Source organism: Saccopteryx bilineata, chromosome 4, assembly GCF_036850765.1.
Source record: "Saccopteryx bilineata isolate mSacBil1 chromosome 4, mSacBil1_pri_phased_curated, whole genome shotgun sequence".
In the NCBI taxonomy this organism is placed as follows: domain Eukaryota; kingdom Metazoa; phylum Chordata; class Mammalia; order Chiroptera; family Emballonuridae; genus Saccopteryx; species Saccopteryx bilineata.
In genome coordinates this window covers 137,244,813-137,261,561 of record NC_089493.1, presented here as the reverse complement: position 1 = coordinate 137,261,561, position 16,749 = coordinate 137,244,813, and the positions used below count along the sequence as shown (strand labels likewise).

Here is a 16,749-nt window from a genome sequence, read left to right as displayed (position 1 = left end):
CAGAATCACCCTCAGTTGAGAAACTCCGTCTATACAACTCACTTTATGACGTTTATTACTTACTGCCTGTCTCTCCCTAACCCCTACAAGAATGTTTGCTCCAAGGAGGGAATTGGCTCACTTGGGCATTGACATACACCAGTATAGATGTAGACTGGGAACAAAACCAGCTTTGTCTCTGTGTCTAGATTTCATTGCATTTCTCAGTTTCGCGCTGTGACCAACTTCACTGTCCTTAGCAAGCATATCAAGGCTTCTAGCTGATGACTATCCATGTTCCTTAAAACATCACCAAATATTTTTGTTAGTAACAGCCAGAATGGCATGACAACCGAAATAAATCTCAATCTGGTGATAGTGTCGATTTAAACAACCCTCCATCACAAGACCCCAAGGGGGAATGGCCCCTGGCACTACTGCATCCTTTGTCCGTTTGTCTTGTTCACCATTAGCACCTGAGTTATACTGTAAGGAAGTGCAGGAACAGGGGTCTGGTAGTGGAGAATCATCTGCACAGACTGCTGGGCCATCTGTTCTGCCCCGGCCCAATCTTTCTGTAAGTAAATTACCCTATAATGAATTCGGTTATATTCTGTGGAGTTGCCTGCTTCATTCTTTAGTCTGAAGTCAACTTTCCCTTATGGTGGCCATTACACCTTTGCCCTGCCATTGGACAATGCCCAGTTCCTAGATCAATGCCTGGCACACGGGAGGTGTTCAATATTTGTTGAAAGAATGATTGAACATTTAGTGGGTTTCATGCCTGGGGATGGTGCCAGGGCTTGATGTGCATCACGTCACTTCTTTATCACAGCATCCCTTGGAGAGAGGCCCTGCCACTGTCCCCCTCTGCACAGAGGAGAAAGACAGGCTTCTAGAAGCTATATACATACATCCCTCCACCCACACACCTAAGGGTTGCGCCCAGAAGCTTAGCTGACCATCTCTGTTCTTTGTTCTGTCTGAGAATTGAATTAAGAGTCCGTCTCTGGCAGTCATCTGTGGGAGAGTTGAGGAGGGAAGCTGAGCTAGCTCAGGGGCCCAGGCCTGAGCAGCTTTCTCAGGGACTCAGAAGGAGGGGCTGGAACTTAGCATGGTTCAGCCTGTCCCTCTTGGGAGGAAGCCCAGCCTCTGACCTATGAGAGATGGGGTCCTAGCTTCGAAGCGAGGGCCCCAGCACCAGCCTGGAGATGCTGCTGCAGCTACCAGTCCAGGGAGGTTGGTACTGCGCACACATACACACCCACACCCACACACTCACATGAGCAAGTGCTAACACTCTACTGCCCCTTCACTCTCTCTACCCACCATGGCACCCTCCCACTCTTCCACTTCCCTACCCCACCTTACCCCTACCCCTAGCTCAGCCCAGAAAGGGCCCATCCCTGTGATTAGTCAGTGGGTCCTTGGTATCAGGAATAGAAACACAAGAGATGGAAGGGAAGGAAGAGGGGGGGCGGGGCGGGGCTGGGTGAGGGAGGTGTCTACATTTATATCAATGCCTAGGGCTCAGAGTCTGCTCACCATGGACACTGCAGGGTACAGCAAGTGGGGTGGTGGGCTCCAGGAGGTCTCCGGAGGTATGAGCGAGCAATGGGACTGCCTCAATGGTTCTCTTGGGTCCCTCTGATTTGGGGTCTGATGGGGTAGGGAGAATAGTCAAGAGACAGAGCAAGCGTTGGGTGCAGGAGTGACGGCACAGGCTCTAGAGCGACTGGATGTAGATGCAGATTTCAGCTCTGTCAACTAAGGGCTGTGACCATAGCAAGTTACTTAACCTCTCTGATCCCAGTTTCCTGGGACCCGAGTGTCCAGGGCTCAGTTCTCAGGGCCCAGGGGTCCAGGACTGTCCTGGAACAGGAGGGACTCAGAAGTCCATTGCTATCCAAGGACACTGGCGAGGCTGGGGACAGCGATTCCTCTTCCTGACCCTGGCTCTCGTCGTCACCACAGTCCTGTGGGTCCTCATTCTGAGCATCCTACTTTCCAAGGGTGAGTGATCATGCATGATGGGGAGAGGGGACCCAGCCCTCTACCACTCCCAAACTCCTTGCTTAGTTCTTCCCTCTGCCCCAGGGCGCACCAGCTAGGCCTATGACCCTGCCTGGGACTGAGTGCAAACACGTGTGAATAGTTTGTGTGCATCTTTGGGCTGTGCGCAGGCACATGTGTATGCATGGCCCTGTGCTTGTCTCCCCTCCGTGCGGGCACGCATCATGTGCTCTGTATCCCTGCTCGCCCCCTCTGTGCGTCCCAAGACGGGGGTCCCCACATCCCTCGGGCGAGGGGAGAGTTCTCGAGTGCCCGCGGCCACACCTGCAGGAGCCTCTCTCCTTAGCCTCCACTCAGCACGCGGCGTTGCTAGGCGGCCAGGACTTGCTGACAACAAATGGTGCGTGCAGACCGGGGGCTCCTTTGTTTGTGAGTAGGTGGGTGAGCACCCCAGGGTCCCCGGGGCTGGCCCTGGAGCGGGAAGGAGTGTCCCGTGAATCCCCGCGGGTGACTTGACGTGTATGGGTCGGGCGAGGGTCGTTCCAGCCTCGCAGCAGACGGTGGTGCTGGACGCCTTGAAGGAAGAGGTCGGAGCCTGCAATAGCTGCTGTGAGACTGCTGACCTCAGAGTCGGGGCCTGTGGCGGGGGGTGGGGGTGGGGGGTTGGGGGGTGGGGGTGGGGGGGTAGGGGGTGAGGGAGTGGGGGGTGTCTCGTGACCAGGATTGGAGGAGGTCTCAGATGTCCCGTCCCACCTCTGCCCTCTTTCCAAGGCCTGAGGACGCAGGCGCAGCTGAAGACCGAGAGCACCAAGCTTGGGGAAGCGCAGGAGAAGCTGATCCAGCAGGAGAGCGCCTTGAAAGAACTGAGCGAGCGCGGTGAGGACGGGGCAATGCCACGACCTATGATCCCTCACCATACCAGTCCGCCGACCCCTTGAATTACATCCTCAGCCTTCTGTGACCCAGACCTATCCTGTGATCCTGACCTCTAAGCCCGGTCGTGCCTTGGTGTTTCGGAAAACGCTCTAACACCACTGACCAAACCGGCCAGGGCCGACCGTGATATTCTTGACCCCTAACACTGACTACTTACATGGATGCTGCCTTTTACCCAATCGCAACCCTACTCCTGAACTGAGCCCACTCCTTTGACCTCGCAGTGACCCAGAGCTTGGCTGAAGCGGGAAGGGACCGCGAGAACATCCGCAGTGAGCTGTTCCGGGAGCTGGAGGCCGTCCGACTTGGAAACCGTGAGCAGGACTGGGTGGGGGAAGGGGACGGGAGGACAAGTGGACCATATCCGTGGGCCTCACGCTTCCCCTATCAATCTGGATCCTGTCTTTGACCTTGACCTGTTCGTCATGGCTCTGTCCCTGCTCCCCAAGTCCCCTCCGTTTGCTCCACCTGGGAGCGGTGTGCCTCATTGACCTTTGCCACGCCACAGGTTCCTGCGAGCAGTGCCCCACGCAGTGGCTACCCTTCCGGGGCTCCTGCTACCTTTTCTCGGTCCTGCGGGCCTCCTGGGAAGATTCGCAGCGCAACTGCGCCGGCGCGAGTGCGCACCTGGTTATTGTCGAGGACCTGGATGAGCAGGTGCGTAGCCTGGGCGCGGGGAGGCGGGAGGTGGAGTTCACCTGAAGGGGCGTGGCGAGGGACGTGTGTGCGGGCGGGAAGGACTTGGCGAGCTCAGTCTCTCCTCCCATCCAGGCCTTCCTGACTCGGAATACAAGGGACCGCGGTTACTGGCTGGGTTTGAGGGCCGTGCGCCGCGCGAGCCAGATCCAGGGCTATCAGTGGGTGGACGGAGTCCCGCTCAGCTTCAGGTGAGGGAAGGGCACAGGTCAGACCCTAGGAGCAGTCCTTTGGTCAGATCTCAGGGACTCCTTAAAGTTGGGCAGGCTAGCCACCAGGAACTGGCTGAGGGATAAATTCTGGGGGTTAGAGATTTATATCCCAGGTGCACGCTTAAGTTAGACCCTCAGGTTGTCTAGGTTAGACCTAAGCAATTAACAGGCTAGATAAACCCTGAAGGCTGGACTCCAGGGCCATCCACGCCCTAGGATGAGCAACACCACCTCTCTCCCGACAACCCGCTGCAGCCACTGGAACCAGGGAGAGCCCAATGACTCTCAGGGGCACGAGGACTGCATCATGATGCTACGCACGGGGTTATGGAACGACGCCCCTTGCCACAGCGAGAAGGACAGTTGGATCTGTGAGAAGAGGCTCAGCTGCTGAGCCCATCCAGTGACTGCTGCTTGGGCAATTGCCCCAGCTGCTCACTCTCTTGGCTCCGCCCACCACCATTGGTTTCCCACCCACCACTCCTGAGAACTACCAGCTCAACTCAGCCAGGTCCCGTACCTGTGCTCTGGGACCGCTCTCCAACCTCACCACATCCCCTCCCACATGGACCTAACTTAGCCTCCACCTCTTCCAAAACCCTGGCTCCTGGGCCCTTTGATCTGACTCCAACTCCCTCCCTACCCAAGATCAGGTGACTCTGAGATGGAGCTATTTGGTTTTCTTGCATTTTCTCCAGACTTGGGAGGTCTCGAGGATAGCGATTTTTGTGACCTGTCCTCGAAACCTTAGGGAGCATCAGTAAACGTTTGATATATGAGTCATGGGCTCCTGGCTATGAGGACCTCTTCTAAACTTTATCTCAGAGACCCTGACATGATCCCTGTGAGTGACCCCTACTCCTTCAAGTGACCTCATGGCTCTCTGATGACCCAAAACCCAGTGAATAGTCTGCACTGGGCCAGGAGTGCTGTGGGGAGGACGGGGGACACAGGAATGAGTTGGACCCAGTATTTACCCAGTACCCCTGCCCTGGACTGTCTCATTCTGGTCTAGCCGGGCACCGGAACACTGACCAGTGACTCAGCAGAGGAATGCATGAGTGAGGGACACAGGATGTATTTGAAGGAGCCACCTGTGTCCTTGGGGAGAGGAGTGGTGCTGAGCTACCAAAGTGGTGGCCCCTTTCCTTGAAGAGACTGCATTGTAGAGATCCCAGGCAGCTCAAGACAAGACTTTGAGGCTCATATGAGAGAGGCTCCTGGGATCTGATGGGCCGGTCCCTGGTGTCTCAGGCACTGAGGTGCTGTCCTCTGGGCAGGGCAATCCGGAAATACATCCCAGAGAAGATGGACTTTCCTGGAACACTGAGATGTCAGCACGTGGAGCTGGGAAGGGGGGTTTTACGGGTGCAGAGTGTTGGAAGGTATTAAGTGCGGCTGACCCCGTTTGGGGGTGCAGGATGCACAGAGCCTAACTTCATCGTCTGGGGACGTTTGACCTGAATTCACTCTGTACTCCCAAAGTTTCCTCCTGCCTCCTGAGGACCTGAGGGTGGGGCGCTATCCTGGAATTTCCAGTGGAGACAGGTCTAACTAAGGGGTGTGAGGGCTAGCAGCCGCTAGTCCTGTGTATAACAGAGTCCAAAACCAAAGCAGCCGGGGGCCCCTCAGATGCCCAGCCCTGAGAGCATCGACGGAGCAGGAAGAAGGGAGAATAACACCCAAACACCCTGGCCAGGTGAAACATTTCAGTGCATTAACCCTCCAACCCTCCAACCGTTCTCTGGGCCCTCTATGACTACAGCTCCGAGTGAGGCACCAGCTAGGCCCGGGAGCTGCCTGAATACTGGACAGATAGCATGCCCAGAGGACTGTCAACCAGACTGATAGATTTTCAGATGGTCAGCTTGGAGGAGTATATGTTTGCTAGGGTTGCTGTAACAAATGACCACCACTGATGGCTTAAGACAGCACATCTCCTGTATAGTCCTGGAGGTAAGAAGCCTCCAGAAAGTTAGTTTCACTGAGGCAAAATGAAGGTGTCCCCAGGGCCAGGCTCTCTGGATGCTCCATGAGAGTATCTGTTTCCTTGTCTTCAGCTTTGATAGCTGTGTCCCTCACATTTTCTGACTCGTAGCTGCTTCTTCCATCTCAAAGCCAGTAGGGTAGCATCCTGCTTCAGTGGTCACATTGCTTTTTCCTCTGGGTCAATTTCCGTCTGCTCCCCTCTTATGAGGACACTCGGGATTGCACTTTAAGGCCCACCCAGATAATCCAGAATGACTTCCTGTAATCCTGCGGTGCCATTGTGGCAGTAATCACCCCAGTTAGTGCAGATACCACCCACAGATTAAGGGCACAGTTTCTCACAAGACTGCCCCAACTGCAAGTTTGAGGTTCCCTAGGCCACCCACACTTCTGGCCAGTTGAATCTGAGCAACTAATACAAATTCAGAAGATCCCACAATCCTCTCTGGTTCCATAATTTGCTAGAATGACTCATAACTCAGGAAAGCTCTCTACTTACAGTTTTGTTATAAAGAACACAAACTCAGACTAGCCAAATAAAGAGACCCTAGGGTGAGACCTGGGAGGGTCTCCAACACAGAGCTCCCATGTTATCCTCCCATAGACTCAGGACAGGTCACTCTTCTGGCACTTCACGTGTTCGCCAGCAGTGAAGCTCCTCTGATCATTGGTGTCCAGAGTTTTTATTGGGGTTTCATTATGAAGGTGTGCTTGAGTGAATTATTGGTCATGTGACTGCACTTCCTTTCCAGCCACGCTCTCCTCCTGGAGGTGGGGTGGCTGAAAGCCCCACCCCTCATGGTTGGCCTTCCTGGCATGACCAGCACCCACCCACATTGGTATAGACTCAGGTATGAGCCAAGAGGTACCCATGAAGATCAAAGACACTCCTATCACTTGGGGATACCCAAGGGTTTGGATGCTCCCTGCCAAGAACCATGGACAAAGACCAATCAAATTATTTATTACATAACACCTCCCATCTCTAAATTCTTTATCACATCTGCCAAGTCCTTGTTGCTATATGAAATAAACCAGTCACAAAAGGATAAGCACTGTGGGTTTCACTTATTTGAAGTACCTAGAGTACTCAAACTCACAGAAACAAAAAGTAGAATGGTGGGTGCCAGGATCTGGGGGGACAGAGATATGGGGAGTTGTTTAATGAGTACAGAGTTTCAGTTTTGCAAGAGAAAAACCTGGCGATTGGTTGCTCAACAATGTGAATATACTTAACCCTATGGACTTGTCCACTTAAAAATGGTTAACATATTACATGCATTCTATACCACAATAAAAATTTTAAACATTTTGACGCACCCATTTCAAGCTCCAAGTGAGAGTTTTGAGAAACGTATGCGGCTGTGTAGCCACCATTATGTTGCAGATCTAAAGCTTTTCCATCGTCCCCTCCAGTCCCTTCCCCACGCCTGCCCAGGCCACTTTGATCCGCTTTCATCACTGTTGGCTACACTTGTCTTTTCTCAGATGTCGTATAAATTGAATCACACCGCATGCTGAGTCTCATGTCTAGATCCTTACTCTAGGATTAATATCTTTGAGATTCATCCATACCGTTTTGTGTATCTATAGTTTCTTCCTTTCCATTGCTGACTCATCTTCATTGTGTCTGGATCACAATCTGTGTATCCATTCCCCTGTAGACTGATGTTTGCACTGTTTCCAATGTGAGTTACTATGAGTTAAACTGCAGGAACATTCTAGTACACATCTTTTTATGGCTTTAAGTTTTCACATCTCTTGGGTAAATAATTGGCAGTGGGTCAGAGAGTAGATGTGTGTTTAATTTTTGTAAGAAACTGCCAAACTCTTTTCCTAAGTGGTTGCACCATTTTGCACCCCCGTCAGCAAAGTCTCCGGGCTCCGTTTGCTCAGAAAGGGCATTTTTGACCCAGGAGAGATTCTAGCACGTCTAGAGCCCAGTGGAGAAGAGCAGGAGAGGAGGAAGTAAAGCTGGAAGTTGAAGCAGGTAATGGGGAAGGCGCAAAGCTGGCGATAACGTGCCTGCTAACATGTGTTTTCAGGGAAGACTGGGGGACTTGGGAAGCAAGAGGTGTGTGTGGAGGTGGTGCCTCTGCTATTTGGAACTACAGTCCCCTGGAACAAGACCAAGGAAGAGGCTGATGAGAGAAGCTGGAGAGGAGTAAGAATAATTCTCCTAGGAACAAGGAGCAATTTCACTCATTTATTCATGCGATGCAATCATCTGCATTCATTCAATGCAATCATTTTCTCATGCACATTTTCTCGAGCACCAATTAGCTTATTATACATTGGGCACTGGCATTCGATGGGGAATAGAAGGTCAGCATCTCTGGATGTGGAGGATTCTGAAAATCGTTAGGCTGAGTGGAAGCAGGTATTCACAAAATAGTATAGACTCTAGGAACCCACTTATGTGAAGTTCTAGAAAGCGTGAAACTATTCTGGATAGGAAAAAATGTGGGCACAGTGGTCGTCTGAGAGGAGAGGCAGGGATTTCCCCGGAAGGGTGTGAGAGAACTTTCTGGAGTGATGGAAACATTCTGCAATCTTGATAGACATTTGAATTACAAGGTGAATGCATTTGTCAAAGCTCAGAGCAAACACGTTTGAGATTTGTGCGTTTCATTCTATGTCATTTTACTCAAAAGGAAAAGTGTAAGGAGAGCGGCATACAAATATTGGACTCTAGTTCACGTTCTGCAGGCTGGAGCGCTTCGGGGGAGGTGAGCTGGGAACCTGCAATTAAAGTTGAAATGCATAAATAATAAAATGGATCGAAGGGTGAATAGATATATAAATTTGTAACAAAGCGTGTATAGAAAATATTGATTGCAGAATCTAAGGATGAGCTTCTCACTTTAAAATTTCACTTTTCTGGCCCTGGCTGGTTGGCTCAGCCTTAGAGCATCCTCCTGGTGTGTGGAAGTCCCAGGTTCGATTCCTAGCCAGGCACAGGATGTTCGGTGTCCCCAACATCTGCCTGAGTGACCACATGACCAGAGATTCCGGGGGTGAATCAGCAGGTCAATGGTGACTTTGGAGTCCAGCCAGGGTTCCTGGACTAACTGGCCACACTCATCATCCCACTTTCCTAGGAAATGGCCTTGAGACGAGTAGCCTGTCCTTTTCAACCTCTCACCTCCCCCTCCCAATTCCAGGAAAACCCCTGGGATCCCGAGGCGCCTTACCAGGTTGGCTGAGGTGTCCGGGGAAGCCCCCAGCCTGGGACAGAACACACTCTCCTCCAAGCCTGGGCAGCCCCTGCCCCATCTTCTTCGCTGCCTCCTCAAGCCCCTCAGAGTCTCACCTCTCCCGTGTTCCCAGATCTACTCCGAGGTGGTTCAAATGGTTGGATTTGGCAGATGCTGACAGAAAGCCCAGAGCCTAGATCTTAGACTTGTGCTTGCCACTTACTATCTGAGGGAGCCTGGGCACATGACTTTGCCTCTCTGAACCTCAGTTTTTGCATCTCTCAAGTGGGGATAATAATACAACAGCATCTACCTCCTAGGACTCTGCTCCCAAAAGACACCTGCGTCCTTAACCCCCAGTACCTGTGAATATGTGGCTTTCCATGGTAAAAGAGATGTGACCGATGGAGTTAAGGTAAGGACCTGGAGATGGGAGGTGATCCTGGGTTATGAGGGTGGGGGCAATGTTGTCGCAGGGTCCTTATGAGAGGGGGGCAGTGAGGGGTCAGAGTCAGAGAAGAAGATGTGACAACAGAAGCAGAGTCACCGAGAGATGGGAAGATGTCACACTGCTGACTTTGAACATGGAACTAGGGGCACAAGCCGAGAAATGTGACTGCCCCTGGAAGCTAGGTCCTCCCCTGGAGCTTCTGGAAGGAACGAATCCTGTCCGCACCCTGACTCTACCCCAGTGAGATGGTGCTGGACTTATGACCTCCAGGTGCAGGATAATAAGCTTGTGTTGTTTAGACCGGTGGACACTCAGGTCTCTGGTAATTTCTTACAACAGTCATAGGAAACTAACTCAGATGCGATGCGCGGGAAGCACCTGCTGCGTGCCAAGCCCTGAGCCTTGAGCTGACAGCTCGGTGACGCCCATAGGCAAACCAGACTCATTCGCACATGGGGCAGGCGTCACAGAGACAGACCATCGAAGGGATGACTGAGCGGCTGGGGGCCACGTTAGCTGGGGTCACTTCCTTCAGAGAGCAGAGTCCTGAAGTTGGGGAAGGACCAGCGAAAGGGCTTACAAGTCGGACAGGCCGAGGGTGCGGCTGTAGCGTAGGGCCGACCTTGCGGGCATGAGGGTGCCAGCCAGCCACACAGCACCTTGCCGCCTGCAAGGGGCTCCGGTTTTCTTCCAGGAGCCTTGGCAGAGGGTGGGCGTTAATGAAGGGAGGGACAGCACAGCCATGTGTTTTGGGAAGTAGCATTAACAACCAGGGGCAGACTAAGGTCGGTTGAGGCCCTGGGCACAGAAGACAATATAGGACCCCTTAAAAAGAGAGAGAGAGAGACAGGTAAAATAAAAATAAATGTTAACCATATTTTTAAATAATATAAACATATTATGTACTATAAAATAGCACAGATGAGAACAAACTTGGTGTCATTAGAAAAAGTGTAAAGTTGGGGTTCTGCGGGGCCCTTCAAAAGTCGGGGCCCAGGGCGCGCCCACAATTAAATCTGCCTCTGCTAACAACCCTCCCACGCGCTGAGCACTTCTCTCCATCCATCGTGGTGCAGAAGGCTCTGTGAGAGACAACCTCTGCGGGAGAACTGTGCTTATTCCACTGAACAGCTGAGGAAACAGGCCTGTACAGGATAAAGTCACCCTGCAGGGAAGGGGGGAGAGCTGAGACTGCAACCTGCCCTTACACCCAGTGGGGGGACAGGGACTAGGTTTTTCCACCAGAGGGCAGCACCTCTATTGTCCTGGCCCACCGAATGCCCAGCTGGCAAAACAGCCCACTGGGATGGAGTGGAAGAACCAACACACAATCCTAGACAGAAGTCCCTAGGGGTTGAGGGTCTGGGTTCCTGAGGGCCTGACTGGAGTCCCGGCTTCTTGGGTCCCTGAGGAGCTGGGGGCCCTGAGATCCTGGACTTCTGGAGCCCTGAGGAATTTCTGGATGTCTGATGGGCTGAGAGCCATCCTCCAACCTGGTCCCCACACAATGCCCCATCCTCTCACTGAACCATGGGCATTATCAGAGAGAGAGATATCCAAATCTACCAGTGCATGCCTAGAGAGCTCTCGGGATTCCTGGACGAACTGCTCAGCCCTCTGGTGCCTGCGGGTGTACGGGGTCCTGGGAGCCAGAGGGAGTGGGCAGTGGCCCTTAGAGGCCACCGGAAGGAAAGCTGTGGGTAAGCCAACTTCTGAGTCCCCCTCGTCCTGAGCACCCCCGCCTCCCCTCACCCCCAACAATACAAAAACTAAACCAGCCTAGCTCCAGATTCCAAAGCTCCTGAAGGCCAAAAATGCAGAACCAGCCTCTTCCAGATGCCACCCCCTTCCCCTACTCTTTGCACGGTGAGGGTCAGGACGGAGAGCAAAGGGGGGGTCCACCTGCTGTGAACTCAAGGCCCCTCCAAGAAGGGGACCCATGTTCTGCTTTGGGGAGCACCCAGTCCTCGGAAAGGCCCATCCAGCACAGGAGCTCAGTGCTGGGGGGGGGGTACAGAGGACTGCGGAGGCTCAGAGGAGGCCTCTGACTCAGAAAGGCCTCTGTGCACACTGGTGCTGCAGACTGGCCCAGATTCCCAGCATGGGAGCCTACCCATGGTGTAAAGTCCCACGGATGCGAGAGAACACGGCATGGCAGAGTCTGTGACGTTCAGGCACTCGGGGAGTCTTGTAGGAAGTGTATGTGTGTGTGTGTGTGGGGGGGGGGACAATGTGACTAGAGAGACAGCAGTCAGCCTCTTGAACACCAGATGCGGGAGCTGGAACACTGGGCGTGTAGAGAGGGGAGCCATAGGTTGTCGGCATGTGGAAGATGTGATCAAGCAGGTGCTGTGCAGGGACGGGGCTGAAACGGTGGTGGCAGAAAGATGAGATAGGGGCTGACATCATCGTCCAAGAGAAGGACAGTGACTGAGGGTCAGGTTGTGGCAGAGGAGAGACAGGGCCAATCAAAGGAGAAATGGGGAAGGCGGGGGCCCGCAGCCGGCTGGTGGTGGCGGGCAATACTGCAACCTGCTGGGGGCAGTGGTCCCATCTGGGCTCACTCCACTCCAGGCACACTGGCCTCCTCAGAGTTCCTCCAACACACCAGCAAAGAAGAATCTACCACGCGGCAGTGGCAGCCACGCTGGGCCTGCAGGCTATTGCCCTCTGTACTTGCTGCTCCCTCTGTCGGGGATACTTCCCTCTGGTCCTTGAAGCTTGCTTCTTTCAGTTCCTTCAGGGGTTCCAGCTCAAGCATCACCCACTCAGAGAGCCATCCCTGATCACTCTTGTTAACAGCACCTGTCTCCCCATCCTACCTGCTTACTGTCTCTTCACAGCACTCGCCACCATCTGCTATTTGTCTCTCTCCCTGGATGGAGTGGCAGGTGGGAAAGGGATTTCTTTCTGGCTCATTCACTACAGTAGCCCAAATGCCTCGTACAGTGCCCAGTGTCCCACTGAATAAATGAGTGAGTGAATGAGTGAGTGACTCGAAGCGCTAACAAATGAAGCTGAGGAGCAGATGGGCAGGGCTGAACACAGAGACATGGGGAGTCAGCGAGGACCGGGGCGATGGAAGGCAAGGGGTCGTGAAGAGGCAAAGCAAGAGGTCGGAGGGAGGGAGGGAGAGCGAGGCCTGCAGTGCAGAGAGGCAGCAGAGTCGAGCAGGAGGGCCACAATTCGGAGGGCACTGCTTCTGTCCAGGCCCCTCCTTCAGCTCTGCACAAGACCAGCAGTGGGTGATGTGTCTGTCATGTGCTCGTATCCATGTTGTGTTTCTGTATGTGTGTGTACGTTTCTGGCAATCTGTATGTGTGTGTGTTTATGTGTTTGTGCATGAGATTGTGTTGTGTGAGTGTGTGCGCATTGGTTGTGTCTCTCTTGTAGTTCAATTGTGTCATGTCCACACCTGTGTGTTTATGATGTGTGTGTGCTTCTGTAGGTGACTGTGTAATTGTCTGTATCTATATTTCTATTTTTTTTAATTTTTTTAATTTATTCATTTTTAGAGAGGAGAGAGAGAGAGAGAGAGAGAGAGAGAGGAGGAGGGAGGAGCAGGAAGCATCAACTCCCATATATGCCTTGACCAGGCAAGTACAGGGTTTTGAACCAGCGACCTCAGTGTTCCCAGGTCGACGCTTTATCCACTGCGCCACCAGAGGTCAGGCTGTATCTATATTTCTATGTGTACGTGTGAGGTGTGTGTCTGTGGTCTTACTGTGTTGTGTCTCTGTGTGTGTGGACATTCAACTGTCGTTTGGATGTGTCGTGTGGTCCGCATCCTGTGTCTGCATTGTATAGATGTCCATGAGTTGTATCTGTGGTCTTATTATTTTGTGTGTGGGGTTGATTGTGTTGTGTCTGGGTTTCTATACATTTGCCTATATCTCTGTGTGTATCTGTGTGTATGCATCATGTATATCATGTGTATGTCTTATGTAATGTGTGTGTGTGTGTGTGTGTGGTTTGGTTGTGTCCTATTGTCTGTATCTTTGTGTATGTTGTGTAGACATCTCTGAGTTGTGTCTTGTGTCTGTGTGTGCGGTTTTATGTCGTGTCTGTCTCTGACTGGATTGTGTTTCGTTTGTCTATATGACTGAATCTTTGCATGTGTATGGTGTGTGTGTCTGCTTGTGCTTTTCTTGTATTATACCTAAATGTACATGTTGTGTGTTTGTTGTGCATGTGTCCGTGGTTCAGTTGTGTAGTGCTTGTCAGTCTCTATGTGTATGACTCTGAGTACTGGCGTTGCGTCACTCTGTGTATGTACCTGTGTGTCTACGTGTTGACAGCCCCCACACCCTGCATCCCTCACACTACTGAGTCATAGAAGCTGTCATTTGGGCCCAACCCCAGTTCTCCAGAATTCCCAGTTCCCCACAGCACTGGGGTTCTGCAAGAGATGATCAGATTTCCAGTCTTGCCCAGGCCAAGAATCCAGTGCCCTTCTCTGTGAGGGAAAGAGAGGCCTGAGAAGTGCAGACACTGTGTAAGCCACATGGTCAAGGTTAGGGGAGGCCAAAAGTCCACTGGCCCTGCTCCAGGACCTGGTGCCTCTGGGAGACGGCAGTGCGGATTTCCCCTGGCTGGGAGGGAGAGTGGCACCAACTCATGACTTTGAGGTTGCAAAGTCCAGGGGTGGGCCTGTAACTGCACGGGACATTAAGGGTGAAAATCTAGCCACAGCTGCAGCTTCTCCCAGAGTGGCCTGCTCAGAGGTTACCTCCCGTGCCCCCGGTTTCTGCATCCCCAGTCTAAAGTAGCTCTCCCCCAAGGTACTTCCAGTCCTGCTTCCCACCACCTAAAATTGTCCTGTGGACTTATGAATTTTAGTGTTTGCTCTTATGCTACAATGTGAATGAACCCTGAGGACATTGTGCTCAGTCACAAAATGACAGGTGCTGTGTGATTCACTCACAGGAGGTCCCTAGAGGGGTCAGATCTTAGAGACAGAGAGTGGGTTGTGAGAGCTGAGGGCTGAGAGAGAGGTGTGGGAGTTAGTGTTTAACGGAGACTGTTTCAGTTTGGGAAGATGAGAAAGTTCTGGAGGTAGACGGTGGTGATGGTTGCACAACAGTGTACTCAATGCCACTGAAATTATTAAAATGCTAAATTTTATGTTATGTATATTTTACCACAATTGAAAACAAAACTCTTCCTCCCTCCCTCATGAGAGCTGGGACTTTACCTTGTTCCCAGAGCCTGGCACGTAGTAGGGGATCAATGAATGGTTGAGTGAATGAAAGGAAAGAGGTGGTCTGTTGACAGCAGATGGAGAGACAGATGAAAACAGAGACACAGTGAAAGCTGAAGCCTGAAGCCAGTACTTTCTCCTCCTCCTTAAATCATGCCTTCCAGCGGTGGTTCTCAACTGGAGTGATTCGCCCCTCTTAGGAGGCATTTGGCAATATCCGGAGACATTTTAGGTTGTCACTACTAGGTGAAAGGGAGGAGGGGAGGTGCTACTGGCAACTGATAAGTAAGGGCCAGGGATGCTGCTAAACAGCCTCCAAAGCACAGCCAGGAACCATCCAGCGCCAATATCAACAGTGCCGAGAAAGGGGAACTCAGCTTTACAGACTCCTCCTCCTGGTAGCCCTCCTGGATTCCACACACCTGTTGCCTCACACACCCTCCTCCTTTTTCCCCTGGCAACACCAGGGGAGGTTAAGCAGGTAGAGTGAGCCCAGGGCTGTGCCAGGATGGCGTTAGAGTCAGGGTGGCGAGGTTCCTGCATCACGCTTGCAGTTGGTACCATGCCTGTGCCGGGTTCTGAATTTAGCGCGGTGTTGCTCCGCGCCGCCCAGAGTGCAGGTTAGTGTCGGGGATCAGAGCATCGATGGGGGCGAGCTAGGGTTGTGCCGGTCGGGGCTGGGTTGGGGTAGGATCCATCTGGGGTCCGTGCATGGTCGTTGCAGGACCCCTGACCCGTTCCTATTGAGTCAGGATGCAGGACTGGCAATGAGCTAGGCGCAGCACCAGGCTCAAGGATCCCAAACCTAAAAGAAGAACCGAAACCCTCAGATCAGGGTCCAAATCCTCACGATTTCCTGTTTTTCCCCGTAAGTGGGTGGGAGGCTTGGGTTGGTTACCGCAGAAGAAAAGACGAGGGTTCGTCGCGTGACAGGAACCCCAGTTGAGATTTCGCTCCCAAAGCACCCTGTTGTATGAACTGAGTGTTGGCCGGGACCCAGCACAGACCAAGCCGTGGAGGCTGGAAGGACACCACAGGTCCAAGTGTGGAGTGGGGCGAGAGCACCTGGACGGAGCAGAGACCTGGAAACACCAAGATCCCATCCAGCCATCCTCCTCTACCCGGACCCCGTGCTGTGTCCTCACTGCGGCCCAACAAGACTCGTTCCTGATCTTTGTCCTCTCTTCTGTGTCCTCATCGCTAGGACAGCCTCACTGTCCACCCAGACACTGGGCTGAGACCAGCCGTTTGTAACAGCGTCTTCCCAGTACCCACTGCCCTCACGTCACCCATTACCAAGGGACAGCTCTTCAAATCAATCTGCTTCTCTCCATCCTCACAACTGCTGCTCCAGCCTCCCTCCCTCCTCTGGCGCCTGGACCAGGTGACAGCCCCTCCAGTGTGTCTCCATCCCCCGCCAGGCCCTCCCAAAACAGCCCTTCCAGGGTTCCCCCTCCTGCCTGGCCCCTAGGACAGCTCCCCAGGTCCCTGCAGGCCTCGTGCTGTCCTTTGTCCACCCAGCAGCCCCCAGTGAACTCTCTCTGACACACTCCTGACAACTCTCTCCTCCTTAAAATGGCCGTCCTCTGCACTTGGCAAACCATGCAATGCGTTCAAGCCCCCACAATTAGCTCAGGTCACGGTTGAGAGGGACACTTAGGAGGGCAGAATGAGTAGCCCCAGCCCCCCAGAGTCATTCATCGGTAGACATGCGCAGAGGGCTCCGCATCCCCATGCTGGGGTCACAGTGTGACGGAAAAGGCAGCACTGTCCCTACTGTCCTGGAGTGCACGACCCAGGGGGCATTCCGGCCAGGCCCCTTTCCATGTGGTGGAAGGCCAGGCTCAGTCCTGTTTGGGACAAGTGGCACCTGTGGGTGTCTTCCAGAGTGAGATCCAGGGCCTCAAGTCTGCAGTAGGGCGGAGGCCTGCCCTGCACTGAGGGGTTTGGCATTAGGCATTCCCCTATTGAGAATGGAGAGAGGGTTAAGGATCAGGGGACACGGTATCTAGAGAGAGGGCAAGTGGGTAGAGTGCCTAGGAGTCCCTGTATATACAAGGCTAGGTGGCATGATGG

General features: G+C 53.0%; 1 protein-coding gene across 2 annotated transcripts; it reads left to right on the top strand.

The window, feature by feature from the left end:
- Window positions 1-1,498: 1,498 nt before the first annotated feature.
- On the top strand, window positions 1,499-4,419 carry CLEC4G (C-type lectin domain family 4 member G). Of its 2 annotated transcripts, XM_066278511.1 has the most exons (9): window positions 1,499-1,580; window positions 1,891-1,992; window positions 2,339-2,392; window positions 2,539-2,601; window positions 2,764-2,868; window positions 3,153-3,242; window positions 3,437-3,585; window positions 3,700-3,815; window positions 4,092-4,419. In XM_066278511.1, exons 1-9 carry the CDS (start codon window positions 1,499-1,501, stop codon window positions 4,228-4,230), a joined length of 900 nt encoding a protein of 299 aa, XP_066134608.1. In that variant the 3' UTR covers window positions 4,231-4,419. The 2 variants fall into 2 exon arrangements, with proteins under 2 accessions (XP_066134608.1, XP_066134609.1); XM_066278512.1 differs by lacking the exon at window positions 2,539-2,601 and having other exon boundaries at window positions 1,513-1,580.
- The last annotated feature ends 12,330 nt before the right edge of the window (window positions 4,420-16,749 follow it).

Coding starts and splice junctions, on each gene's coding strand:
- CLEC4G (XM_066278511.1), top strand. CDS start 1,499: ATGCCTAGGGCTCAGAGTCTGCTCACCATGGACACTGCAGGGTACAGC. Junction 1,581..1,890: donor GCTCCAGGAGGTCTCCGGAG/GTATGAGCGAGC, acceptor TTGCTATCCAAG/GACACTGGCGAGGCTGGGGA. Junction 1,993..2,338: donor GAGCATCCTACTTTCCAAGG/GTGAGTGATCAT, acceptor CTCTCTCCTTAG/CCTCCACTCAGCACGCGGCG.